Genomic DNA, 24,100 nt, shown 5'->3' with positions numbered 1-24,100 from the left:
GAAGTTAATTGACAAACTGTGGAATAATCACATTCCCATTATTAGTGCATTTTTTCTTCTCCGGTAAGGGAGTCAGAGCCACAGCAGCCTATTTCCTATAAGATTCTCTCCTTCATCTGTTTACTGGATAGTTGTTCTTCCATAACTTTGGAAGAAGTTCCTATAGCCTGAACGGAGAAGGAAGTCCTCAGTCCTGGATCTCCTGATGGATCCCATCAGTGTGAGATGCTGCCCAGCAGTTGTTTCTTACACTTGTTCAGCTTGTGGGAAAATTACTGCATCTTTTTTTTTTTTCTTTTGTTACTGGTGGGATTTGGACCTGTTGCAATGACTCATCTTAGCATTGCACAAGAAGGTGTTCTCCTGTAAAAAGAATATTAACATTTCTGAGTTATTATCAGCTGTACAGACATAAGGACTAGTTAATATCTAGCTAACCCATGAAATAGCAGTGTGTGCTTCTGGCCAAACTGCAGCTCTTTTGAAACATAACTCAACAGGAATATATGGCAACTACTTGATCTGTATCAAGTAGTATATGGTAAGTCCTGGGTCTGATTTTCAGCCTATTTTTTTTAGAGGGATGTTTAATGGAAAAATCTCTTGATCTGTGTTGTTTTTCTTAATGCCTTTGACTGAAATGTTAATTTAATGTTAACATTGTTTTGGAGCCTTAGGTAGTGATTCATCTGAATACAGCTGAATAATGCATCTTTTGCAGGAGTTTCCAGTTGAGGCACTTGATGATGGTATGTCTGGAATCTCTCCGCTCCTTCTGCACAGTGAATGCCAGAGCTCTCAAGGTTTGAAGGACAAATAATATTGCTCCGCACCCTTTTCTGTAACGTGGCAAATACAGTGCATCCATTGTGCTTGCTAAGGGATGCAGACTAACAATAGTGCATTTATTAACTGGGTTTCTATGCTTCTGGGTTTTTTTCCAGAAATGCTCAAATGGAAGGTAAACCTTTTGTGCCATGTTATCTGTGAATGAATTTTTTGTTTTCTAAGTTAAAAGGCAAATTGGACTTCTTTGTCCAGCAAAATCTTGCTGCCTTGGCGACATTTTCATCCTGGGGACAACTGTCAGCTTCCCTGATCTGAGTTCCCTGTACAATGAGTAAGTCTAAGCTCCCTGCTAAGTACCCTCATATTGTAGTGAAAGTCTGATATAGTGGGAATTAGGGGAGACACAGCACTAGCATACCTGGACATCCCTTCTTTACTGCAGCAAAATGATGGAGCTGGGAGAAGATAACAGAAGAGTGGTCTAGCATTCCTTTAACATATTCTAAAAGGGAGGCTCCAAACCCTTAATGATACCTTAAGTCATTGCTACAGATGTCATCTGGGATTCCCTTACATGTAAACCATTAATCTGCACTGTGCCTTAGTGAGCCTGAAATGGATATATACCTACCACTTATATAGCTTTCCCAGAGTGTGCTGGAAAATTAAAATAATGCTGCACACTCTCGTGTGAATGTGTCCTTAAAGCTGAGCTGGTCAGCACTGTCAGCTGGCACCACGTGGTGCTCCAAGCAAGGCAGCACAAGCACAACTGCGGATATGCAGGCTTGAGGAGGAGGAACGTATAAAAATTCTTGCACCAAAACATTCTCAGTTTTGAAACTCAGTTTTATTGTGAACTAGCAAACTGAAGAAGGTGGCATGACACATCTGCCCTCACAATGTAGATTTCTGACTGTGAGACTTCTGTGTGACTCTTTGGAAATACCAAAAGCCAGATAGACTGAGTGTATTTCCCTCTTGAAAGAGACAGGCTTTTCATTCATGTGTGAATACAGGCTTTCCTTGCACTGCTCCTTTGGAAGAACTGAGCATAATCAAGTGTACATTAGTTTCTGCATCAAGGTGCGAGGTAGTTTCAGGACTCTGAAATGTAGCAAACAAAAACCTGCATCGCACAGCTTACGTTTTAACTCCAGAGATGAAGAAAGGGACAGTAACTCAACTTCTGCTTGGATGCCGCATGGTCAGCTGTAAATCCCTGCACTTAGGTGTATCATCTTCAAAGAGCTTTAACTGGTGCCTTGCATTGTGTGTGACAGCAGGAGACCTTCAGGCCAGAGGGCTGGTGCTCCCTCGCTAGCAGTCCTCCCAGGCAGAGGAAGCCTGAATAGAGAGCAGGGCTAACTGAGCGGGAAGGTCAGCTTGATTAGTGTCTCTGTCATGACCGAGAACCCCTGGAGGATTAGTCATTGCAGAATCCCTTGGTGAATGTGACTGTGTTAGTGGAGCTCCGACAGACTCTTCCTCAGCCTAGCCTCTCCACTGGGCACAGGGCAACGGGTGAAGCTTCATAAGACAACGCTTTTTGCCATCCTGGCAGTCGTGTCTTCTGGGGTGCAAGCTCGCCATTCTCCTAATGTGACTGCCAAGTGCTCAGGCTGTGCCCTAAATTTGCCTGCAGAGTCATGTCGCTGGTTCTAGGTTGTTTCCCCTTCAGCTCTGCGGTGCAAGAGAACCCAGCTGCAACTTTGTCCCCACACCAGCAAAATGAGGGGATGTGCTCCGGCTTGAACAGCGTACCAAGTAAATCCTGCTTCTGGATGTAGCTGGAGAAAGAGGTGACTTTCTAAATGTGATAGCCACAGTCTAATGTGATGGCAGATTCATCAAATAGGTGATATGCTTGCCCTTGAAGAAAGGACTATGGTGTCAACCTTTACAGTAATTTAAAAACTACCATGTCGTTTTAACAGCTCTTCAAACTAACATTTAAAATCCCTGTATCACAAGCCCAAGAATCTTTTTAGCATGTTTTGTTAGAAGTCAATGGCTCAGGCACACCACTAGAGGGAATAGTTTATCTGTCTTTCAAGTGAGGATGAAGCAGCATCTTAGAAGCTGTACACTGAGAATTTGTGAGGAGGAAGAACGGTCTTTAGTTCTAGTTACAAGAACACTGGATAAATCAGGCCTCCATTTCCAGGAACTATGTTTAAAACTTAGTTAATACTAATTCTAGGGGAAAAATTCGACGGCTTTGATCATAAAATAGTGTTCTGCAACCTAAAGACTTCAGTAACTTATCAAGTTAAATGAACATTTGTGGTCTAATAAAGACTGCAAACCTCCCCTGAAACCACGGTTTGCTTTGGAAAATATATGATTGGCTGTCCTTCTCTTTCTTTCTTTCCTTCTTCCTTCCTTTCTTGCTTTCTGTAGTAAGAATGCTGCTGGTAGTTTGTAACTTTCTGATTCCACTATTGTCTGAAATACAGGTTAATACTACTGAAAGGCCTAAAACAATAGAATAATTTAAATTCTCAATGAGCTAAGCTGCAAATGTATTGTTCTTTCCTTCCAGCCTGCAGCCTAAAAGTGTATAGGCAGTTGGATGTATCCTACTGGGGTTTATGGGTGTGAGCTAGCACTGGTGCTATATATGGTTCCATATAATGTTAGCTTCTGCAAAAAGAATGCAGTAACTTTGTGATATAGTCACTCATAATATTTATTCCCAATGTTTTGTCTTCTGAATCAAGTGCTCTTTGGCTTGCATGTGTCCTACTGACAACAGCAAAGTCTGTGTTTATCAAAGAATGTCAGTTATTTCAACTGAAGTAATACATTCTTGTATCTTATTACTCCTCCAGGAAATAGTCAAGCAAACTAACACGACTGTGAATATTGGTAACTCAGATGGGGTGGAGGAGGGTGTGTGGTTTTTTTAATTAGGATCAAGATTGTCTTTATGGAGAGAATCTCTTGATAGTCCTCACCAACTGTGCTTTGGTTTGCATAGTAGGGCAGGCTATGAGCATGTGAACCAGATTCCTTTTGGGTGAAATTAAAGTTGAAGGTGTGCTCCAGGAGTGCCCCTAATGCACTCTAGCCACAAACATACCACCAGTCACTGGGACCAGACTAAAGCTCGTCTGAAGTAACAACCAGCTAAAGGACATATGGTGTGGCCGCCCGGTCCTCAGCACTAACTGCTTTGCTCTGCAGAGGTTGCGCTACTTGCAGATGTAGACGTGGCCACAGATACCAGAAGAAGAGTGAATTTATTGAAATAGTCTTTAAATTGTCTTTTAAAAGTGTTTAAATTGTCAAGTCAAAACTGTACAATTATACAGGCTCTGCATACATACTAAAAACCTGGACAAATCCTACCTATGGCTTCCTGCTGTCTCTGGAAGTATTTGTGTAAGCCTGTAAATGTATTAGCCATAGCCTCTGACTGTTACGGGATGGGAACTGGCTTTCTGTGGCTGTGCAGTTGCAAATTCTACCACCATCTCTACTGCAGATAATGTTTGGTTAAACTCTGTAAAACTGTCCACCATTAGCTAATAATCTTTTCAGAAGAAAGTGTTACTGTCACTGCTTTGAGCACCAAGTTTTATCACTGCCTTTTGAAATTTGTTCTTGTAGAGAGAAACCTGGTAGTGGCACCTTCTCTCTCTTTTTTTTTTTTTAATCCCCAGAACTATAGTCATCTTCTCCCCTTGATCCTCCCCACCTGCAGCTGCAGAAGAGCTGGTTTTTGTGCAATTTATTGGGAAGCTCAGAGGGGAATCTCTGTGACCCTAAGCTCACTAACAGCCACACACTTCTGCTCTGGGAAGGGCCATGAAATCTTCTCCTCCTGCAATTTGTGGAAAAAGCAGTCCTGTAGGTTTTTGTTCTCTTGATAAATGTCTTGCTATAATTACTGAGCTTAAGGGTATTGATTTTTTTAAGATGGGAATGCAGAAGACGTATTAAGAAGCCCCATTAGCTGTGCCCCTAGAGTGAAACCTAAGACTTCACAGTGTCCTTTGCAGGATTCTTTTGATGCCTGCTCCACAGACCTTCCCAAAGCGTTTCCCACAGGTGATACTGGGACTCATTGCACTGCACCTTGGTACACACACTGAGAATGTGGATGTAATCCTGCAGCTACTTGCCAGGCAGCATAGCATCATATTAATTTTACTGGTAAGAGTGACTTGTCTGAGATCACAGAGGAAAAAAATTATGATCTTGATCTCATCACGATTCTCAGCAGAGTACTCTCTGTCTGACACCTTAAACCGAAGGGAAAAAATTAAATCAGTTGAAAACTGGTGTAGATTTTCAGCTCTTATCCCTGCACTCCCTGTGCCTTTTGAGCTTACTTGATTGCCTTTTAGGGACATGGCTTTTAAATTTAATTAACATGCTATTACTCTTTCCTCTATCTGACACGGAAAAGCTTGAATTAATTGAGTATTGACTAACAGAACTAGTTACAGTGAGGCATTGCTATCAGCCACCGGCGTGCTCACTGGTGTGTGCAAGAGCTGAGGATGAACTTGGGGCCCACCAGGCTGCTGCTTGCAGGCTGCAACCCCGCTATACCTGGGGGAACTGCCACCTCCAGCAGCAAGCATGAGGCCTGACAGCACGCTTGGCTCTTTTGCTCATGTTGCAGAAGGAAGCTCCCTCGTCTGTGCCACCTCTGCCTCCAGCGCTCGCTGTGTACCACACACACACGTTTTGTGTATACATATATATGTGCATATATCTACGTATTGTATGCATTTATAGGTGTATATATATTTATCTGTACCTGGTCTGGCTGGGATGGAGTTAGCTTTCTTCACAGGAGCCCCTGTGGTGCTGTGCTTTGGATTTGTGTCTAAAGCAGTGTTGATAACACACAGGTGTTTTGCCTATCTGCTTGCACAGCCTCAAGGTTTTCTTTTTCCCTCTGCCCCCACAGCAACTACATTGGGGGCAGGCAAGAAGCTGGGAGGGGACAGAGACGGGACAGCTGGCCCGAACTGGCCAAAGAGATACTCTATGCCATATAACATCATGCTCAGCTGCAAAAGCTAAGGTAGAGGAAGAAAAGGCAGGGCTTTGGCTTCAGCTTTGGGGGTTTTGTCTTCCAAGGTGGCCACTGCTCAGAGACTGGGCATCCATCTGCTTGTGGGAGCTGGTGAGGGATTGCCTTTGAATTGCTTGGGGTTTTTTCTCTCTTTTCTTTACTTTTTAAACTGTCTATTCCTCGACTCACAAGTTTTCTTGCTTTTGCTCTTCCGATCTTCTCCCCAGCCCTGCTGCAGGGGTTGGGAGTGAGCAAGCAGCCGTGTGGGTGCTTTGCTGGTGGCTGGGGTCAATGCACCACCGTCCTTTTTGGCACGCAACGTGGGGCTTGAGGAGGGGGTTGAGATAACAATGGATTTGATCGGACTGTGTTAGACTGAATTTATAGCTGTGTGGCAATTACTTGGCAGAGATTGCTAGTGGCTGCTTTCAGCCTTTGCTGCGTTGCTGTGTTTTGCCCAGGGGGACCTACGATAAAAGTGGCCTTAAGCCTGGTGTTTGGCCCCCGCATCGCTGCCGTCCCACCGCTCCGGGCACCATCTCGTGGAGGCAGTCATCGATCGCACCTTCCTCCTCTTCTCCCCGGGGGACAGGTCTTCCCGGCCGCACTGCAATGGACCCCTGGCTTCTCAAGCACCCTCTGTGAGGCCGAGGGATGCGCCCTGGGGCTGCTGACTCCTGGGTGGGAAGGGGTGTGGGAGGCCCCGGGCAGGTGCCGGCGGCGGTCCTCACCCCCGACAGTGAGGGAGTTCGTGCCCGAAGAGGCGCGGAGGCCTGCCAAGGTGGCGGAGGCCGGTTGTCTCGTCTACGGCGAGAAGAGACGGCAGCTCCTGGCGCTGTGCTGGGGCCTGCCCCACGCCTACCCCGCCTTCCTCCAGCAGCCTCGCAGGGGCAAGCTGGCCTCTGCGTCCGAGGACGTGCAAACGGACACGGAGGCTGAAGTAGAGACCCAGCCGACGGCTACCTCAGGGACCTGGCTGTCGGCTACCTCGGAGAACCAGAGGTCCACCCCGTTGGTGAGTGAGGAGGAGGAGGGAGCGGGGCAGCCCCGGGGGGTGAGAGGAGGCAGGCGGGAGGCGGAAAGAATTCACCCGCCGCCTGGCTGCTCCGGTGCTGGGACATGAGGGTCAGCGGCCCGGCTCTGGAGAGCTGAAAGTGCAGCAGCCGGGGTTCCTCACGAGGGACCATCCTATCCGCAGGGAGATCAGGAGGGGAGCTGCCGCCCGCAGCCTCTGGAGGCGGCTCGGCTCCTCTGGGGCGTGAAGGAGAAGTATCCCTTGGAGGAGGATCTACCAGGGGAAGTGGACCACCACGGAGGAAGGTGGTCTACAGCGACCCGGACAATGACCGCGTCTCCAGAGACCCAGATGACGTCCGGTGCTCACGGGCTGTGTGGCGGCAGCTGGTGCGGGGCGTGATGGCGGCCTGTGCCCTGGCGCTGAGGGACTGGCTGGCCCCCGAGGTGCCCACCATGGAGGAGCTGTCCTGCCGGCTCCTCCGCGCCTGGGGGAGCCTCTCTCTCTGGCACCAGCCCGAGGAGCTGTAAATAAAACAGGGACTACACAAATAAATAAATAGTGAAGCTGCGCCTGCTGCTCTTCCTGCCTCCTCCTACCCGCGTAAGCTCCTTTGGAAGGTATCTGTGTATGTTTTGTATGTGTATATATATACATACACTTCGTTTTGTATATACACATACATGTTTATGTGTATATATACATACTTACATATCCCCCTACAGACGTTTTGCATATACATCCATATACACATTTTGCCTGTGCATATACATATATGTTGTATACCTGAGTATGTATTTAGGTACATACACCTCTGTATGGTATGTGTGCATGTTTATACATACCTATGTATCTATATGTATGCATAGCTACGTGTAGCCATAGATGTCCTCATACATGGTTCGTATGCACATACAGATGTTTAGGTACACATATAGCCGTATCCCTATGCTGCTAAATACGTTTGGTAGATACGCGGGCATCTACGTATCTATGTTTTGCATGTACCCCCCCCCATACATTCTGTGTAAACACGCATTTCTCCACGCGCGTCTCTGTGTTGTCTACAGACAGCTCGTGTTTTGCCCACGCAGGTCTGTACCCACAGGTGCACGCACACATCCATCCACCCGCCCGCCCGCCCGCCCCGCTCTGCCCGGCGGCCGCCGCCGAGGCCGGGCCGGGCCGCGCCGCGTCCCCATGGCAACGGCCGGCGGCTGGCGCCCGGCGGCGGGGCCGCTCTCGCCGGTTGCCGCCGGCCGGGCCGGGCCGGAGAGGCAGGTGAGAGCGGGAATTTGGGGGGCTTCGGGGCGGTGGGAGCGCTGCGGGGTCGGGGGTGCCCCCGCAAAGCGGCCAAGGCCTGGGAGCGGCGGGGCCCAGCGGCTGGTGGGCGGCGGGCGGCCCCCCCCCGGCCCGGCCGGCCGTGTGGTGGCGAGGGGGGACCCTCAGCCGCTTGAGGAGAAACGTTGAGAGACGCACCCGAAATCTTAAATAAAAGTTAACCCCGTTAACGTGTGTGTTTGTCCAGTATGTCTTGTGACCGGGCCGAAAGTGTCATCAAGAAAATAATTCGTGAAATCGGACAAGAATGCGCTGCCCAGGGACAAACCGTTTCTGAAACCCTGGTGGCGTTCGTGGTAAGCGCAAATTTAATGTTCAGGGTGGGGGTTTTTATTATTATTTCATCTGGGTGTTTTTCTAATCTGGTTTTCAAATTCTGTTGTCATCCGTAAAATATTAAGATAAATATGTATTGATAGCATACAGGTCGGAAGTTTCAAACCTGGGTGCCCATAGCTTGGCAGTTCAAACCGGTTTTTAAGGCTTTCGTGAGATAGGGGCATAATTTCACATCTTCCCTCGAAGTCACTGACTGATGCAGCTCTGACTGAATGATGTGAAGCAAGGACATAAACATTCCTTTGCTCTTAAAAGTCAACAAACTTCAAACCACAGCTCCATGGCAGCCTGCCCAGGCTGGGATGGCAACAGCCAAGGCTTTCAGGGGTGAGTTGAACTTTGAAAAGTCTTGGTTTCTGATAGCCCGCATTGGGAAGTTTCCAAGGGGCGTTCAGTGATATTCAGTATAGGGTCCTAAAAACCTGAAAAAGTATTTCATTTCTCTGAAACGCCATCTATACGATGGCATAGACCCTCAAAAGGCTGCAGGTTCTGAGTCCTGGGAACTCTTTGAGCTCTGACTCAGAGTTCCCCCTCAGTTTTCTTTTATGGGCAGATAAACCATTTTTTTTTTTCTAAAATGAAAATGAGAAGTGTTCCCAAGTTTTAATAACATTTCTTCCCACTTTCATAAATGAACAAAAAGGCATGACGCATAGGTGAATGTTTATTGCAGCAGCTATATTTGTTTTTTGACGTTTATCTCTTCCCTCTATTGTGATGGTTCTTTTGTTTGTTTCTCTGTTTAGGGAGGGCCAGGTAGTATAAATGGGCTGAATATTTTTCAGAAAACAAAAGGTTAGTTACAAACAGTATATGTTGAGATATAAATTGTTTTCTTTTGGCAATCACTAGGTGAAAGCTGTTGTTTTAGATCCAAGAAATGACTTCAGTGTGGATCAAATCCTTACAAAAAAAGAAGTGCAAAATCTTATCCAGGTAATTCTGACATGATGTTGAGAGTCAGTACTTAGCTAAGACTATAGCATTATTTGCTACCTGTTCCTGTAATTAAAATGCCATTTTATTTTGATATGAACACTTTCAAAATATTAACCCTACTTTATTCTCATGGTTCTGTAGCTAAAGACTGGAGTATGTGTTCCCTCATGTTAGTAAATGCCTTATACTTCATAGTATTTGTAGTATGTCGAGAGAATGGTAGGGAGGGGGCTCTACTGCTGTTGTGAAACCTGTAGCATAATCACTGTCAGTTCAGACGTTTCCCTCTTGATGAGAAAGAACTCACTTCTCTGTCTCTCTTAGCTCTGTGTTACCAGGCTGCTTGACACAACAAACCCATCCCTGAGCACAATTAAGATGCAAGTTTACTTTGATATAAACTATGCAAACAGAGGTAATGTCAAATATGTTTTCGTAGAAGTTGATGCTGAGTTTAGGATTTAATATCTCTCTCTGTAGGGCTAATAATGATTCCCGTTAAATGACTGCTGGCAGTAAAGCAAAATAAAAATCCCTGGAGAAATGTACTATATAGGAGTATGGTGTTTCAGTAATGATATAGTAGGGAAAAAATGTGCATTTTATTTGAGAGTACACTCATCCTGTCTGAGAGATTTACTAGATGTAATGTATTAGATCGCTTGAGAACAGCTATGCTTTCAGGTGCAGTGGCTAGCTGCCTTCTGCAAGAAAAACTTGCACTGCACCTGTGTATCTGAAAGAGAACCAGTACCCAAAACTGCACTTATGTATCTGAAAGGCAACTTGATGTTTTATCGATATCCCTGATTGAGAGATATGAGCAATCTTGAACAATTAGTTACAGTTTTAACTGAGTATGTTTTGGTCTCATCCGTGGTAATGTCATATGGTCTGAGAATGGGAATGTGGAAGAAAAATGATGGGGAGAATGTCTCTGCTGTAACTTCAGATCTCAATGGGACAGTGAGGGCTGGCTGGGAAACAGAAGACACAGAACAAGAGCAGACAAACATTTCTGTGTGAGGAGGTCATGAAAATGTTTTCTTGTTACCATGGATTAAAACCAAAAATTAGCAAAACTAGGAAGCTGCTCTGCAGTCTTCTGGACTCAGTAAGCTCAGTAAGCTCAATAAGTCCAGTAAGATTCTGAGATCCTGGGTAGTGTTCAGATTTGTGTATGTAACTTCAGGTGTGTATGAAATGTGTGTGCGTGTGTGTGTTAGGTCCTACTGCAGCCAGAGGAGTCCAGACAGCCTGCTTAATTAGGCCTGAATAGTTCTCTGGACTCTACTGACTGATGTTAATCATGCTAATTATGTTAATGTTTAACTCCACTGTTGTTCAAGGTACCATAACTTTATAATTAACATCTCTTCCACCTGTCTGTTCTTCAGAAACCTTAAGTTGGTGCTCTGACTGTGGAAATGAATTGCACCCTCTGTATAAGCCAAATTCCAAGGAATTTAAATAGCGCTTCCTAACAGTCCTTCTTTCCTAGCTGAATTACTCAGTGAGCAGCACCGTGTTCTGGAGGGAAGGCTGGCTCCTGTGGTCAGAGATATCACAGATGGTCGTCCTCGTGTGCAAGAAGAAGTGGAGAATGTGTATCGAAAGATCGTGAGCTATGTGCTGCTAAGGTCTGGCCTGGGATCGCCAACAGATATTGAGGTTGTCAGGGAGGTAACAGGTCAGTAAACTCCCAGCTGTGAAATTGGGCTTTTCTCATTGAAAAATAACATTTTACCTTTTCTTTGCTGATCTTTAGATACAGATGTGGTAAACTGTGATGAATGCTTACTACCCAAACTGTCACTGCTCAACTTTGAAGCCTAAATTTGCCATGGATTTCCTACTTTCTGCAGTTGTTCAGGAGAGGGTATTTTTGCTTGTTTAATGATTTTCTTTTTTGTTCCCTCATACTGAGAATTTCCTCACCCTTTGTAATGCTTCTAGCTGCCTTGCAGAGTGTATTCCCCCAGACAGAGATGATTACTTTCATCTCACTCAGTAAGAAGAACAAAGAGCAACAGCTGAAAAATCTTGCCATGCTGGTCACAGGAATTCGGTTGTACAACAAGGAATGCAGGAAAGGAGGAAGCAGCATTGATGACTGTAAGTAGACAACTGCATTTGGGCTGTGTATTTCAGATTAATTCTTCCTGGCCTTCTTTACTGGAGCGGCTCCAATAATATCCCATCTCTAGATAAACAGCTTTGACTCAGGGTCTGAAAACCTGAAGGAAAAGTACATATTTGGTATTTACTTACAGGTTTCCGTGTAGGCTACTACTTTTTAGCTAAGAGGGAGCCCTATGTGGTTGATGTGGAAGGATTATGTGTATTAACTTCATGCACTAATTTACCTCATGATAACTCTTCCCTGATCCCTTGCCATTAAGTGAATTAAATATGTAATGTTTGCCTTTAAAAGCACTTAATTAAAATCTTGAAAGAACACTATCAACCCAATTACAATTTTCTGTTGCATAAGTGTCATGAGAAGTGATAGAAGTTGCTGGAGCATTATGTGTATTCTGATAATTTAGAGTAACCTCTTCAGATTCTTAACATGTTCTCAAAAATCTTTTGGATTTTGAATCCTCATCAGTGGAAATGTTTTTGTGAATGTGCATGTAGTAGTGTAACTCAGCGTGGAGACTTCTTTGTAAGAAAGGTCTGCAGCCCAGTTTTAGAAGAAACTAAGAATTGAAAATTGTGCAGATTGCCTAAAGTCTCTCAGGAAACCCATGTCAGTAGCATCAACTGAACTGCATCTACTATAAAGCAAGTTTTCTCACAGTCCTTGACTTGACTGTGATATTTCCACACCTGTAATTCTGACTGTTTGGAACCTCTCGACTAGTAAGATACAGCAGTTGAATCTAGTATGCAAGCATTTGGAAATGCATGAATATAAGGACAAAACTTAGAAATTTTATTGGAAGTCTACTTTGCTCAAATACTGCACTGTAATCTTTTGCTAATGATCTAAATAATTCTTTTTACACGTATCTCATTTATTCTGTACCAAAAGTGCCAGCCATTCTGAATGAAGCCATTCCGTCAGCTGCCCGGGCTGTTGATGAAAGTCTTAATACTTGCCATAAGCTAGCCCACCAGTACACAGCTCTGTTGGAATCCATGCAGGAAGACCAACACAGATATACACAGCTTAGTTCTTTTAAATTAAAAGAAGCACTGTTCAATGTGAGACAATATGAGGCCTTCCTTTGCATCCTTCTGGTGAGATACCATCATGTTATATCCTGTGGGTTTTTATTTCAGATCGAATGTATTCAAGTTACCTACTTGTACAGGACAGAAATATAAGAAAAATGATTCAGAAATCAGTGAAATTATATTATCTCAATATATGAGAACCTACATCATCTGTCATGATGAACTTTGTACCTAACTTGTTGGGTTTGGCTACTGTCAACTAAAAGACAAAATGGATTAATTGTTTGCTGCAGTGTGACTGTGCTTCCACTTAATTTCTGGAGGTTTCCTCTTTTGGTTTAATTTCATTAACAAAGGACTGAAAAAGTAGGACTTTTTCCTTGCTTGCATGCTGATACTCACTCTGCCCCAAAAGGCATGAGAGAAAAAATGTCCTTGTTCAATCCATAAATCGCCTCAATTTTAGTCTGCAGACATCCCCAACACATATGGAGTCATTAGAAGTCTTTGAAGAATACGATTTAAATTCTTGAAACTTGTTTTGTTTATGAAGACCTTTTAATATGTCTTTTGAGAAACTGCAGGATTTAATTTGTTTTTCCTGTATATTATAAAGCTTGGAAAAATATTTTATTCTAAATTTGTTTCAGTTCTCTTCATTATAAAAATGCAGAGGTTTTCTATAAAAATTACTAGTATATATTTGAGAGAAGCACCTGGTTTTATACCTGAACACTTAAGGAAAAATATATTTTGTGGAAAGTTAGGGTGCATTTCGTTCCTTAAAACAGTTGTCTGAAAATAGTTGAATGAAAAGATCCAAGTAAATACTTATTACTAAATACTTGGGTTTTTGACTGTCATGCTTCTTACCTGAAGTAAGTTCTCTTTCCAGTCTGATGCAATTACAAGTGCTCAAGAAGTTGAAAAGATGAATGTGCAGTTTGTAGCGACAATGGAGCAGTTGAAAAACACAGTGCAGAATAAGGTTTCCATAGATACCAAAGAAGTTTTTGTAAGTATTTTGAATGGAAAACCTATTTCTTCTTAATTATAAAAAATTACGTAAGTATTACAAAATACTTTACCAGTGTATTTTTGTATAGTTTGTGTTAAGAAAAAGGCTACATTATTTTCTCTCTATTATAACACCATCTGTGATTTTTGAAGGGGCAACTAAACTAAAAGACTTGATCTCAAGGTAAAAGAAAAGCAAGGTACAAAGAGGGGGGGAAGAACTAAATGGTATTTTACTTTAAGTGTCTTGAGTCATTTGTCAGTATTTGTAGATTTACAGTGATATTTTCCTGGTTTGTGTAAACATTCTCCTGTTCCTTGCAGAAGTAGTAAGAACACAATGATGACAGATAACGGCACATCAGAGTGTGCTTCTCTTTAGTCCTTTCAGATAGCAATTCCTGTAATTACAGTATGACTCCTTAATATCATTTTTCTAAAGAAATCAGCTTTCTGTGATGGGGGTTTCAGCGTCTTTGCCCCTCCCAATAGCTTCTGAACCTGTTGGCCAGTTTCAGTTGAATTTGTCAGAGTCCAGAGATCTCAAAATATTTCATTTTCTGCAAGTTTTGTGAAAAACAAGCAACTAGAGAGACACCATTGGAGCCCTCCTAAGATTAAGTCTGAAATGGGAATGCCACAATTACCTAGTGGTTAGTGTGCTGTCTGGCCAGTGAGCAGCCACGTACCTCTGCACGATCGATGTTCTGTACTGTTTCACCCTTATTTGGGAGCTACAGGACATGGGAGGGAGGTGTTGGAAGAAGAGGGAATGAGTGATGCGAACTGCAGGTTGTGAAGGAGGGTGTTCGATGACTGTGTGAAAACCTGGGATTATTATGATGACACGGTGTAAAGGAAACGGGGAGAAATATGTCAGAAACGAGCTTCATTTAATTTGCTTTTCATGCAAGAGCTCAGTATTTTGTGTGATATGTCTATCATTTTAATTCCTTGTAGTTAGCCATTGAACTAGCATGCAGTTCATACATATGTTAGGTTATATTTCATCCTTCTAAACAAATAATTAGAAAGCAAAATAAAGTCTACTGTGGAGGAGGGAGGAAGGAAGATCATGCCCCCACCACCTACTTGGAGTATTTTTTACACTTCCCATGAGGGCATCTGAGCTGGAAACTCATGGGAACAGCACTTTAGCTGAGGTACACCTCAGATGTGATCTGACACTTCAGTTTATGTGTGCTTGTGATTTTATAAGCCAGATGTTCTCATTTGGGGAACATTCTCCTCTCCTGTCCAGCTGCTTAAAGCAGTTTTTTCTCTCCTATATCTTCATGGGGCTTAAGTGACTGATACACGTTACCCCTTTTCCCTAGAAGCTGTCTGCTGTTGTCTGCTTCCTTCCTAGATTTTCTTCCCCCTTCAGGTTGGTTAGTTGTTTTTTCTTCTCTGCTGAAGACAGAATATGTGATTTCTTTTGATTTCAGGTCTTTCGCAGGTAGAGATTTCTCTATTAACACACCATTTAAATAGTTCTTCTTGTCTTCAGCTAGTTGCTGAGAAGCTGGGTCCTCTACACATGTAGAGAAGCAGGGCATTCTGCCTTTCAGAAAGCGTAGCATAAGGCCTAACTTTGTGGTAAACATTTGTTTTAGGAAACAGAGTAGATTTCATTAAAATTCTTTGTTTATTCTAGTAAGAATTATTTTGATCTTGCTGCCTTTCCTTTAGTTTCTTCCATTTTTGTAACCGTAACATTTCCACAGCATTAGTGATGCTGATGAATTCCAGAGCTGACTCTGAAAGCAGGGCAGGCAAAATAACAAAATCTGGTAGGTTTGTACATGCAGATGTGGTTTTACTTCATTTGGTAGTTAACCAGGTGCATTTCTTCTGGTCCTTCTTATTCCTGTATGCCTTATTTTCAGTTATAAAACTGTATTGTCAGTGAAGTGCTCAGTTCCAAGCATGGGCTCAGAGCAATGTATTTAGGAAAGGCTTTGGAGTAAAATGTAGAAAAGTACCATACTGGCCTATGGGCCTACATGCTGGACGTACGTGCTTTGGGCATATGTGATGGGAGCTCCTCTTACAATGCCCAGGAGTTCCCCTGGAATTTCTGGATGCTGAAGGCCTTGGAGATCAGCCCCGCTTTGTTCATAGCAGGGATTGTTGTGCACAGCACTTGGGTTACACTGTGGACATAAAACAAATCTGGATTTTGGATAATTTTCTTTATTTTCTAGCCTCTCTTTGTTGCACTTTCTAACCTCTGGACCAGCTTTCAGGATCAGATACTACTGCTAAGCTTCCTCACAGATATGACTAACAATCTGCAACAGTTCTCGGAAATCCAATCACAGCTTTTTCCTGAGGAAGTGCTAACTTCTCTTCTGGAAGGAGTGACTGTGAAAAGTGATGAGGAAAGGATAAGAGAAACCATGGGTACTGAAAGTTATTACTTTTTCATTTTCCTTCATTTTCCAAGATTTTGTGCTTTGAATTTTCTTTACAGAGGGTGCTCCACATTGATTTTTTAATAATCAGAATTTGCAGAGTAAATTAAAATGAGTGTTGTAGTATGTGGATTTATTTATCATGTAGTTTGGGCTTTTATTTATATATATATAAAATTAAAATATAGCTACTAGATACAAACATACCTTATAAAAATGGCAGAATGATGACAGAAGAATAGTTCTACTTTTTTTTTTTTTAAATTTCTTAAGTTTGTCTATGTCTTTTTATACCTTTCAGAACTTCTAAAATGGAGGGGGGGATAAAAAAGCTAATTTAACAAGGCTTTGGTTACCGGAAGTATTTGTAAGATGGTATCCCTAGCAACCGAGTTATACTTCAGGGGAGTAAGGGATGAGTGGGTGAAAACAAAATAGAAGAATAAGGTATTACCTTCCTGTTGTTGTCCCCTGTTTCCAAAGAAAGCTAATGCTACTAAAGAAGGCTCCTGCAGGACTGATTTTTCAGTAGGATCTCTCTTAAGACAGGGCTAAAGTTTGGCTTTTGGGATCTTTGCACTGCAGGTCACGCTGTGAAGACCAGAGTAATCCGGTCATCCTGCAACATTATTATAAACATCTGATGTTTTGTTACTGAAATCCTTCCTTTGTTAAACCTTTTGTTAGGAACCAGAGTGAACGTTTCTGATTTCAAGAACCAAGAATGGCTTTTTCCAGAGACTACTGATAATTTTGATCAGTTGCTAATCCAGTACCATGGTTTCTGTGCACATGCAATTGGTGTGAGAGGCCTCACCCTCCCAGGTATGGTTTGTAGTTAGGTCTTTCCCATACTTTATATGTACACAAGAACTAGGGGAAATGGAAAGACATGTTCTGAATGCATCCTCTTATGTCAAAGCTGGAGTACTGTATTTTCATGTTTGTAATTTTCACCCCAGATAACTTATTTCCCCGTTAAAGTATTTTTCTTTTAAAAATACACAAATAAACTGCCCTAAATGTAGGGTAGGAGGGCTTCAACAGAAAGTAGGCATGAGCAAGCAGAGGCAGAAACAAGATGGGATGGATAAATGTTTCTTCCTGCTATATGTGCATCTACACTGCAGCTGAATGCAGGTTCGTTTACTGTTGTTAGTGTGTTTTAATACAGGCATAGGAAAATGGTCATTCCTTCTGTTTTGTGTATCCGTGTGTTGCAAACGCACCCATTCATTCCTACATCATATGTATTTTTAAATAGTCGTTATAAAGTACTAAAAATCTTCTCTGAAAAGAATGCAAAAGTGCACTTGATTAAGTCAACTAATCATAGGAAATTTTTTGGTCTCTTCTAGGGTCATTTGTCTTGAAAGCAAGCCTTATTTCAGCAACCCCATCAGTTCATGGTTTCTGTCTCCCTATCCTTTATCCTTTATAGAACCTATCCATATAGAATTTTTAAACCTACAGGAGGTTGGGAAGAAACTACTGCCATTACTTAGCAGTATTAAAAAAATAGGTGTTTTAGTGGCAGTGTAAATTACTTACACTTATTTAGTATTGCATATGAGAACAACTGTCCTGGGTTGGACTGAAGGTCTCTCTAGCCCTGTATCCAATTTCTGGACGTGGACAGTCATGAACACTTGAAGATCATGAGAAATCAAGTAGGAATGATCCTTCCTTAATTATATCCTTCCCTGTTCTAGCAATTAGTGGTTATGGGATTTCCTCAGATAAATGTTGAGTCTGTAACCTTCTGTTGAATAATCCTTGATAGAGGTTTTTCATCTATCTAATTGCTTTTTGAATCCATTTAGAGTTTGCAATGGGTTATTGTTATTGTCAAGAGTCCTGCAATTGTAATTATAGGTACTGTGAAAAGGTACCTCTTTTTGCGATGGTTTTAAGCTCTGGCTTGATAATTTCATCAAAGACCTGATAGTCTTTCTATTAGGAAAATTAGCAAATAGTAATTTTATATTGCACGCAATTCATGGTTTTATAACCCCATATCATATTACTTCATTTCAGTTGCTTCTTTTTAATGCTGAAGAGGCCTCTTTATTTAACCCCTCCTTCTGTGAAAGGTATTCCAAGCCTCTGATCACTCCCAACTCTCTTCATTTTACTTTTTCTTATTCTGTTGTGTTGGAACAAAATGTAGTATTACAAATGTAGCATATAGGTTGTTATAATGTTGGTTTTCTTCTCCACCTCTGTTTGCATCCTAATAATTCCTGACATTCTTTTTGCTTTTTTGATTGCCACTGAGTATTGCCCTGTAGTATTTTCAGGGCACTGTCTGTGATGATTCTAGGTCTTTCCTGGGCAATGACAGCTGAAACAGAGCCTGCCACTGTCCTTGAGCTCAATTTGTGTTTTCCTATATAAGTTATTTGGCCTTTATTAACATTTCATTTTCTCTGTTAATTCATTGCCCAGCTTCTCAGCTGCTTCATCTGCTTCTTCAGTTAATTTCAGTGTTACGACCTTTGGTATAAATGGACTGCTGATCTGCAATCAAGTATTTGCTGGAGATTATAGGGAAAACATTTGTGGGTATGGGCTGTTTTCTTATGCCTTTGCTATAGGTGTTTTATCTGTTGTTTTTCTGACAAACGTGCACTACGGCATGCTGGATGTGAACTGATCAAAAGCAGCTGTACTGACCTAACGAAATAGACTTTTCGGTATTTAAAAAAGCTTACTTTCAGGGATTTATTCTGATTTCAGAAAAAAGCAAGTGAAACTGTCTTGAGGGAAACACAGAATCTTGATTACAAATGTCTTTTGTATTGGATATGATACTGTTCGCTATTTTATTTTGTGGGGTTTGTTTTGGTTTTTTTAGGAAATCCCGCTATTGGAATTTTGAAGCACAAGGAGAGATGTTATGTTTTCAGTTCCAAAGAAGCTGCATACATCTTTGCTCAAGATCCGGATAAGTTCATTCAACTGAACATCAAAAAAGCAAAAGAACATGCAGAGCTAATTCAACTGCTCGAGCTTCGTCATCAGTTTGAATACCTTGCTCCTTATGCACAGGTACACATTGCCCATGCCTCATGCTAAACAGCTGTTGGGTCACTGGTTGATCTGTCCTTTCTAGAACATAAAGAGAACAGATGATACCTGTCTTTAGGAAAGAAGTATAATCATCTGCCTATCATACAGAATGTCTGAAGGTCCCTCTTTTCCAGGTCTTCAAGGCGTTGATAATAAACATTTTCCCTTTATGTTCTTATCAACTTATGTCTTCATAGGAGAATGTGTAGAGCTAAAGGATTGTGGCAGTGATAAAAGCTGTTTGTCCTTAGCTTAGGAAGATCCTGTGTCTGATGGTTCTTTTCCTCATTTTTGCAAAAGTAGCTTAAAGGGACAGTAAATAAATGTAACAGAAGATAAGCCAGATACCGTATTAACTGGAACTTCAGTTTAGCAGTTCATCAGTATGTGCTGGATGAGGGTGTAGCGATATCTGGGGACAGGAATTATGGAAATATTACAAAATTAAAGGGGACTCATTAATAATGAATGCAACAGTGCTACTATGTGAAATCCAAAGACTTGATTTGGATTCATAGACATGCTCTGTGATCCACTGTGAATTCTAGGTCCCTAGCAATGGAAAGAATGTAGTCTTGAACAGGCCCTTGGTGAGAAAGATATAGTTTATATCCTGGCTCTGGCAGAGATGTAAGCACTTCTCCTAATCATGATTTGTGATTTTTAGTCCATTCATAAAGACAAACTGAGGTGCCTGCACCATAAAATATTGGTGGTGGTGGTGGGACCCCTTTTTACCTAAATCCAATTATTAAGCTCTCACTCAGGATGTGGGAGCCTGAAATTCAGCTGTGGCCTCTGCCTAAAGGGTTTTCTGTCAGAAATTAAATCCATCAAATACTTAATGGTTTCTTCTTTTTAGCGGGGGCAGGGGAAACAAAAATATTGTTGAATGTAAAAATCGTTATCCACTTGTGGTTTGCAGGTTTCTATTTGCTTTTAAAAAGTAGCATATCCATATGCTGTTTTTCTTACATATCTGTATTCTTCTCATTAATGCCTTGCTTGGTTTTGGTGTTTTTTTTCATCCAGGCCAGAAATGCAGACAAATGTTTGAAACCAAGCACAAAATGTGACAGTAGTACTCAAACTGATACTCATATCTTGCCTCCAACTATTGTGACATCCTACGAATGGAATGAATGGGAACTCAGAAGAAAAGCTATAAAATTGGTTTGTATTGTTATTACCAGATTTTCATTGTTGGATAACAAAGTTCAGAATAAATTATTGTAAACTTTTGTTCCTTGCAACATAAATCTAACCTTATTCAAAGACGCACACTTTGTTACAACTGGCTCAATATTTTTTCCCCTGGTATTTTCTCTCCTTATTCCTAGACTTTCTTACTCTCCCACTTTTTCCATATTTTTCCCCAGTTTTTTGAGCAGTGTTTCCACTGCTAAGTCTATTCATTCCAAATTTTTCAGCTGCCTTCTTTAAGTAATAAGAGTTTGTTGATTAGCATTGAATTTTAAAGTTGTTTCTCTACACTGTAATAAATTTAACAGGTTGAAGATATTGCTATATACTGTCTTTGTTAAAAAGAAAAAGATGGCAGAAAGGTTTGGGTCAGGCAAAACATTATTGCAAGTTGAGCAATTTATATTAACATTCACCACTGTCAAGTAAGAGGAGATAAAATGTAGTAACTGGCAGACAGAATGGTGAGGAGTACCTTTGGATTTGTTTGACCCTGCAGGACCTTTCTTTCAGCTAGTTTATCCATCCTTGAAAGATATCAGAGCATGCCACCTTTTTTTTCCCCCTCTTTTTTTTTTTGTGATGAAATACTTTTCATTTTATCCTGATTCTTCATGTTTGCTAAAACGAATGCTGCTTTTTTCGGGGGAAAAAAAAAAATCCGCCTTTCATGTAGGACTGGAGAGGTAAGAAACAGCAAGTAGGTTTTCTGTTGTATATATAAGCCAGAGGAAATGTTCGTTACACTATTATGGTGATTTTCTGATGGATTGGAAATCACATTCTGTCCACAGAAGGTTGGCCGTATACATAAAAGTTTTTAAAGTAACAGTATATATTTTAAAAGCTTCTTCCTAGGGTTTGCCAGCACATGCAGTTGCCAAGGTATAGCACCTGATTTTCACAATTCAGTCAAAATGAACTTGTGAGTACAGGGAATATTGCAGTTATCAATATCAACTGGACACAGAATACTGCAGGGTTGATTATTTCTTTTTTGTGAACAGATGCACTATGAAGGCCTGTGGTGTGCTGTGCCGCCTGTTTCCTTTCTGTTGTTCTTTTTGCCATGAAATCTCCAATGTTATAAAAGGAAACCAAAATTTTGGACTGAGAAGTCTTGCCAGTGTTAACTGGCTTATAAAGGATTCTAAGTAATAGTTGTTACTGAGGTATATAAAGAAGCCAGTTAGGTTTACAAGAGGCCTAGCTAAAAGCCTCATTTGCTTCTGTAATGGACAAAAGTACATAAATAAATACAAGATGTGGTCAGTGGTTTATCTTTAGCGTAAGCAAGGGTGATGTTTTCCAACAGCTGAGCATGAAGACCACTCACGAACAAATTTGCAGTTCGTTAGTTTGAAATATTTAGAGAAAGTACTTTAAAGTATTAAGGGTGTTTTAGCCTCAACTGTCCATATGGGAGATTAGTGATGCTGAGTTGAAACAAAAAATCCCAGATGCATGCAAAAGTGTTTTGTCTACAGTGACTATGGTGAATTTGTAATATGGAGGTGATACGACATTTAGAATCAAAGTGCTAAAATACAGAAATAGCTTACCAATGCGTCTGTGAATTCAGTAGTCTAGGGGAGCATCAGCCATATTTGCAGATTTTGTTAGAGGATGAGCTCAGATGCCTTGGGTTTTTTTTCTGTTGTTCATACTTAGCCAGAAAACTTGTAGCGATATGAAGTGTTAAAATATGAGTCTGTTAGAACACCTGTTTGATGTTAGAAGTAAAATTTTCAGCTCCCATTTGTTTCTCTGTGCAAGCATCGTTCCTTGCAACAGCGTACATTCAGTTTTCAAGAGGGATAAACTTAACAGAGAAACAGTATCTCATTCCTGCTCTTGTTTTAATTGTCATCAAAACCCTCAGAAAAAAAGACTGAAATATTGTCCTTCTTTCCATGCCGTCTCTTCTGTAAGTTCCTTACTGTTCTTTTCTGTATTTTCCTTGATGACACTGTGCCTAAGATTCAGTTGTAGATTAAGATACCAAAATGCGGCTACAGATACGTGCTTCAACTTCCATTCCAGCTGAGAGAGGCCTAGCTAGTGGAGTCTGGAGAATATTTTGACTCACCCTGATACGAACACCAAATTTGGCCAACTTAATCACGCTCCAGCTTCCACTGACTCCAGTCTCTGCTGACTGGACTGGACTCCAGGGGCTTTCTCACTTACATGTAAGGGTCTGGATCCCACCACATGAGACTGTATTTTGTATATTTTGATGACAACATTATGTCATATGATTTACAGTGTTCTACATCATTGCTGACATAGGAGGCTCTGTGAAATAAGGAACATTTTGTTGTTTCAAGTGCTGACTTTGTAATATTAACACTTTGAGAGAAGTGGCTTTGTTGTTGTATCTACAGCAGTTTCTGTGATTAAACAGAGCTTTAATCATAAATTACCTTACCTTTTGCCCCTTGCCAAGGGGTTAATAAGCAATGTCATGAAAGAAGGCATTTTTTCCTTTCTATCTGGTGCTTTGTGGCACCAGCAACTAAACCTCATCACATTTGGTCTGAAACCAGACAAAGGCTTCATCCTGTAGTTTGATTATCCACAATACTTGGGATCCTCAAGCTTGTTTTAGGTTTCCATCTCATTCAGTGTGCTTTCAGACTGATTGAAATTAATTTGAAGCGCTGGAAGAGCTTAACATGAAAACAACATTTTATTCTAATAAAACAAAGGCTCCGACATTTAACAAAATTTGAAGCACAGCGACCAAAGGAAAACACGAAAGCAGTAAGAGGCTGACTTAGAATTGTGTGGGCTACCTCCAGTGCTGTTCACACATCCTGTTAGTTCAGGAGTTATCAAATGGCGGTTGCAACTGTGTATTGATAGCAGGGTGAAGTGGGCCACATTCCAGGTTTATGAAGCCCATACATGTAAAATATACAAAGACACCTAAGTATACACTAGTGCTAAAATGTTCAAACAAAATTTTGCTTAATCTCATTCTTTTTGTGTCTTTAGGCCAATTTGCGCCGCAAATTAACCCGTGCCATGCAGACTGATCTCAGCCATATGAGGAGAGAGAACTCCACCCAAGTGTACTTGCCAAAAGATGTCAGCACCCAGACTAAGCGTGACAACTCAAGCAATGTACCCAGACCACAGATTTTCTTGGAAGGTCTCCAAGGAGGATCATCTCCTTCTACTCATATGCTCAAAGTAGACTTAACAAGAGCAGTAGATGAAACCTAAGTGAAAACGAGAAACCCGAAGATATGTACTGAAAGTATATATAAAAAATCCCTGCGTATATCTGAATGAAGATACAAAAGATTTTACTGTGTCTGTTGATTCCAGGAGCAGTTGATTTATTTCATTTATCTATTGGGGCTGCTGACTGGCATTAAGTGATAGAAATGGTAAGCCTGAAGCACCCAGATTTTAAACAGCAATTTAGAATCGAGATGTTCCCGAAGACTTTAATGCAAACTAACATTTAAATGTGTAGTGTGTGTTCTGGGATTTTCCTGAGGTTTTAATACAATGATTGCTTGCTGAAACACTGTCGTTAAGAGCCGTGTCTTTGGTACATGAAAAGCGTAATGCAAGACAAGTGCCTTTTGTGAGATACGGGGCCAATGCTGCAGCTCCTACGGAGGCATAATTCCCATTGGTGTGAAATAAAACTGATCTCAAGAGGGTCGCCTGAATGTCACAGCTCCACCCTTAGAGCAGAATCGTCAAGAAGGTAAAACCAGGAAAGCGAAA

General features: G+C 41.5%; 2 protein-coding genes across 4 annotated transcripts in view; both read left to right on the top strand.

The window, feature by feature from the left end:
• Nucleotides 1–6,476, top strand: part of C2H6orf163 (chromosome 2 C6orf163 homolog) — a 32,661-nt gene extending 26,185 nt beyond the window's left edge. For both annotated transcript variants that reach the window (XR_003921389.1, XR_003921388.1), the window contains 2 exons: nucleotides 722–803; nucleotides 6,417–6,476. The gene's annotated coding sequence lies outside the window, so the exon portion shown is untranslated. The remainder of the gene's footprint in view (nucleotides 1–721; nucleotides 804–6,416) is intronic.
• Nucleotides 6,477–8,079: 1,603 nt separating this feature from the next.
• CFAP206 (cilia and flagella associated protein 206) lies at nucleotides 8,080–23,892 on the top strand. 2 transcript variants are annotated; one of them, XM_030006157.1, is made up of 13 exons: nucleotides 8,080–8,120; nucleotides 8,368–8,476; nucleotides 9,375–9,458; nucleotides 9,786–9,876; nucleotides 10,963–11,151; nucleotides 11,418–11,576; nucleotides 12,499–12,707; nucleotides 13,540–13,659; nucleotides 15,869–16,067; nucleotides 16,766–16,903; nucleotides 18,936–19,129; nucleotides 20,183–20,323; nucleotides 23,354–23,892. In XM_030006157.1, the coding sequence occupies exons 2-13, from the start codon at nucleotides 8,369–8,371 to the stop codon at nucleotides 23,582–23,584; spliced, it is 1,863 nt and encodes a 620-aa protein (XP_029862017.1). In that variant the 5' UTR covers nucleotides 8,080–8,120; nucleotide 8,368; the 3' UTR covers nucleotides 23,585–23,892. The 2 variants fall into 2 exon arrangements, with proteins under 2 accessions (XP_029862017.1, XP_040977572.1); XM_041121638.1 differs by lacking the exons at nucleotides 8,080–8,120; nucleotides 9,375–9,458 and having other exon boundaries at nucleotides 8,235–8,476.
• Nucleotides 23,893–24,100: the final 208 nt, after the last annotated feature.

The sequence above is a fragment of the Aquila chrysaetos genome, chromosome 2 (genome assembly GCF_900496995.4).
Source record: "Aquila chrysaetos chrysaetos chromosome 2, bAquChr1.4, whole genome shotgun sequence".
Lineage (NCBI taxonomy): Eukaryota > Metazoa > Chordata > Aves > Accipitriformes > Accipitridae > Aquila > Aquila chrysaetos.
This window is presented reverse-complemented; position numbering and strand designations above follow the sequence as displayed.

What these genes read in the sequence shown, in the direction of transcription:
- CFAP206 (XM_030006157.1), top strand. Translation starts at nt 8,369, where the DNA reads ATGTCTTGTGACCGGGCCGAAAGTGTCATCAAGAAAATAATTCGTGAA. An exon ending in AAGGATAAGAGAAACCATGG is followed by an intron (nt 16,068 to 16,765) that starts GTACTGAAAGTT and finishes ACCTTTTGTTAG; the next exon opens with GAACCAGAGTGAACGTTTCT. An exon ending in GAAGAAAAGCTATAAAATTG is followed by an intron (nt 20,324 to 23,353) that starts GTTTGTATTGTT and finishes TTGTGTCTTTAG; the next exon opens with GCCAATTTGCGCCGCAAATT.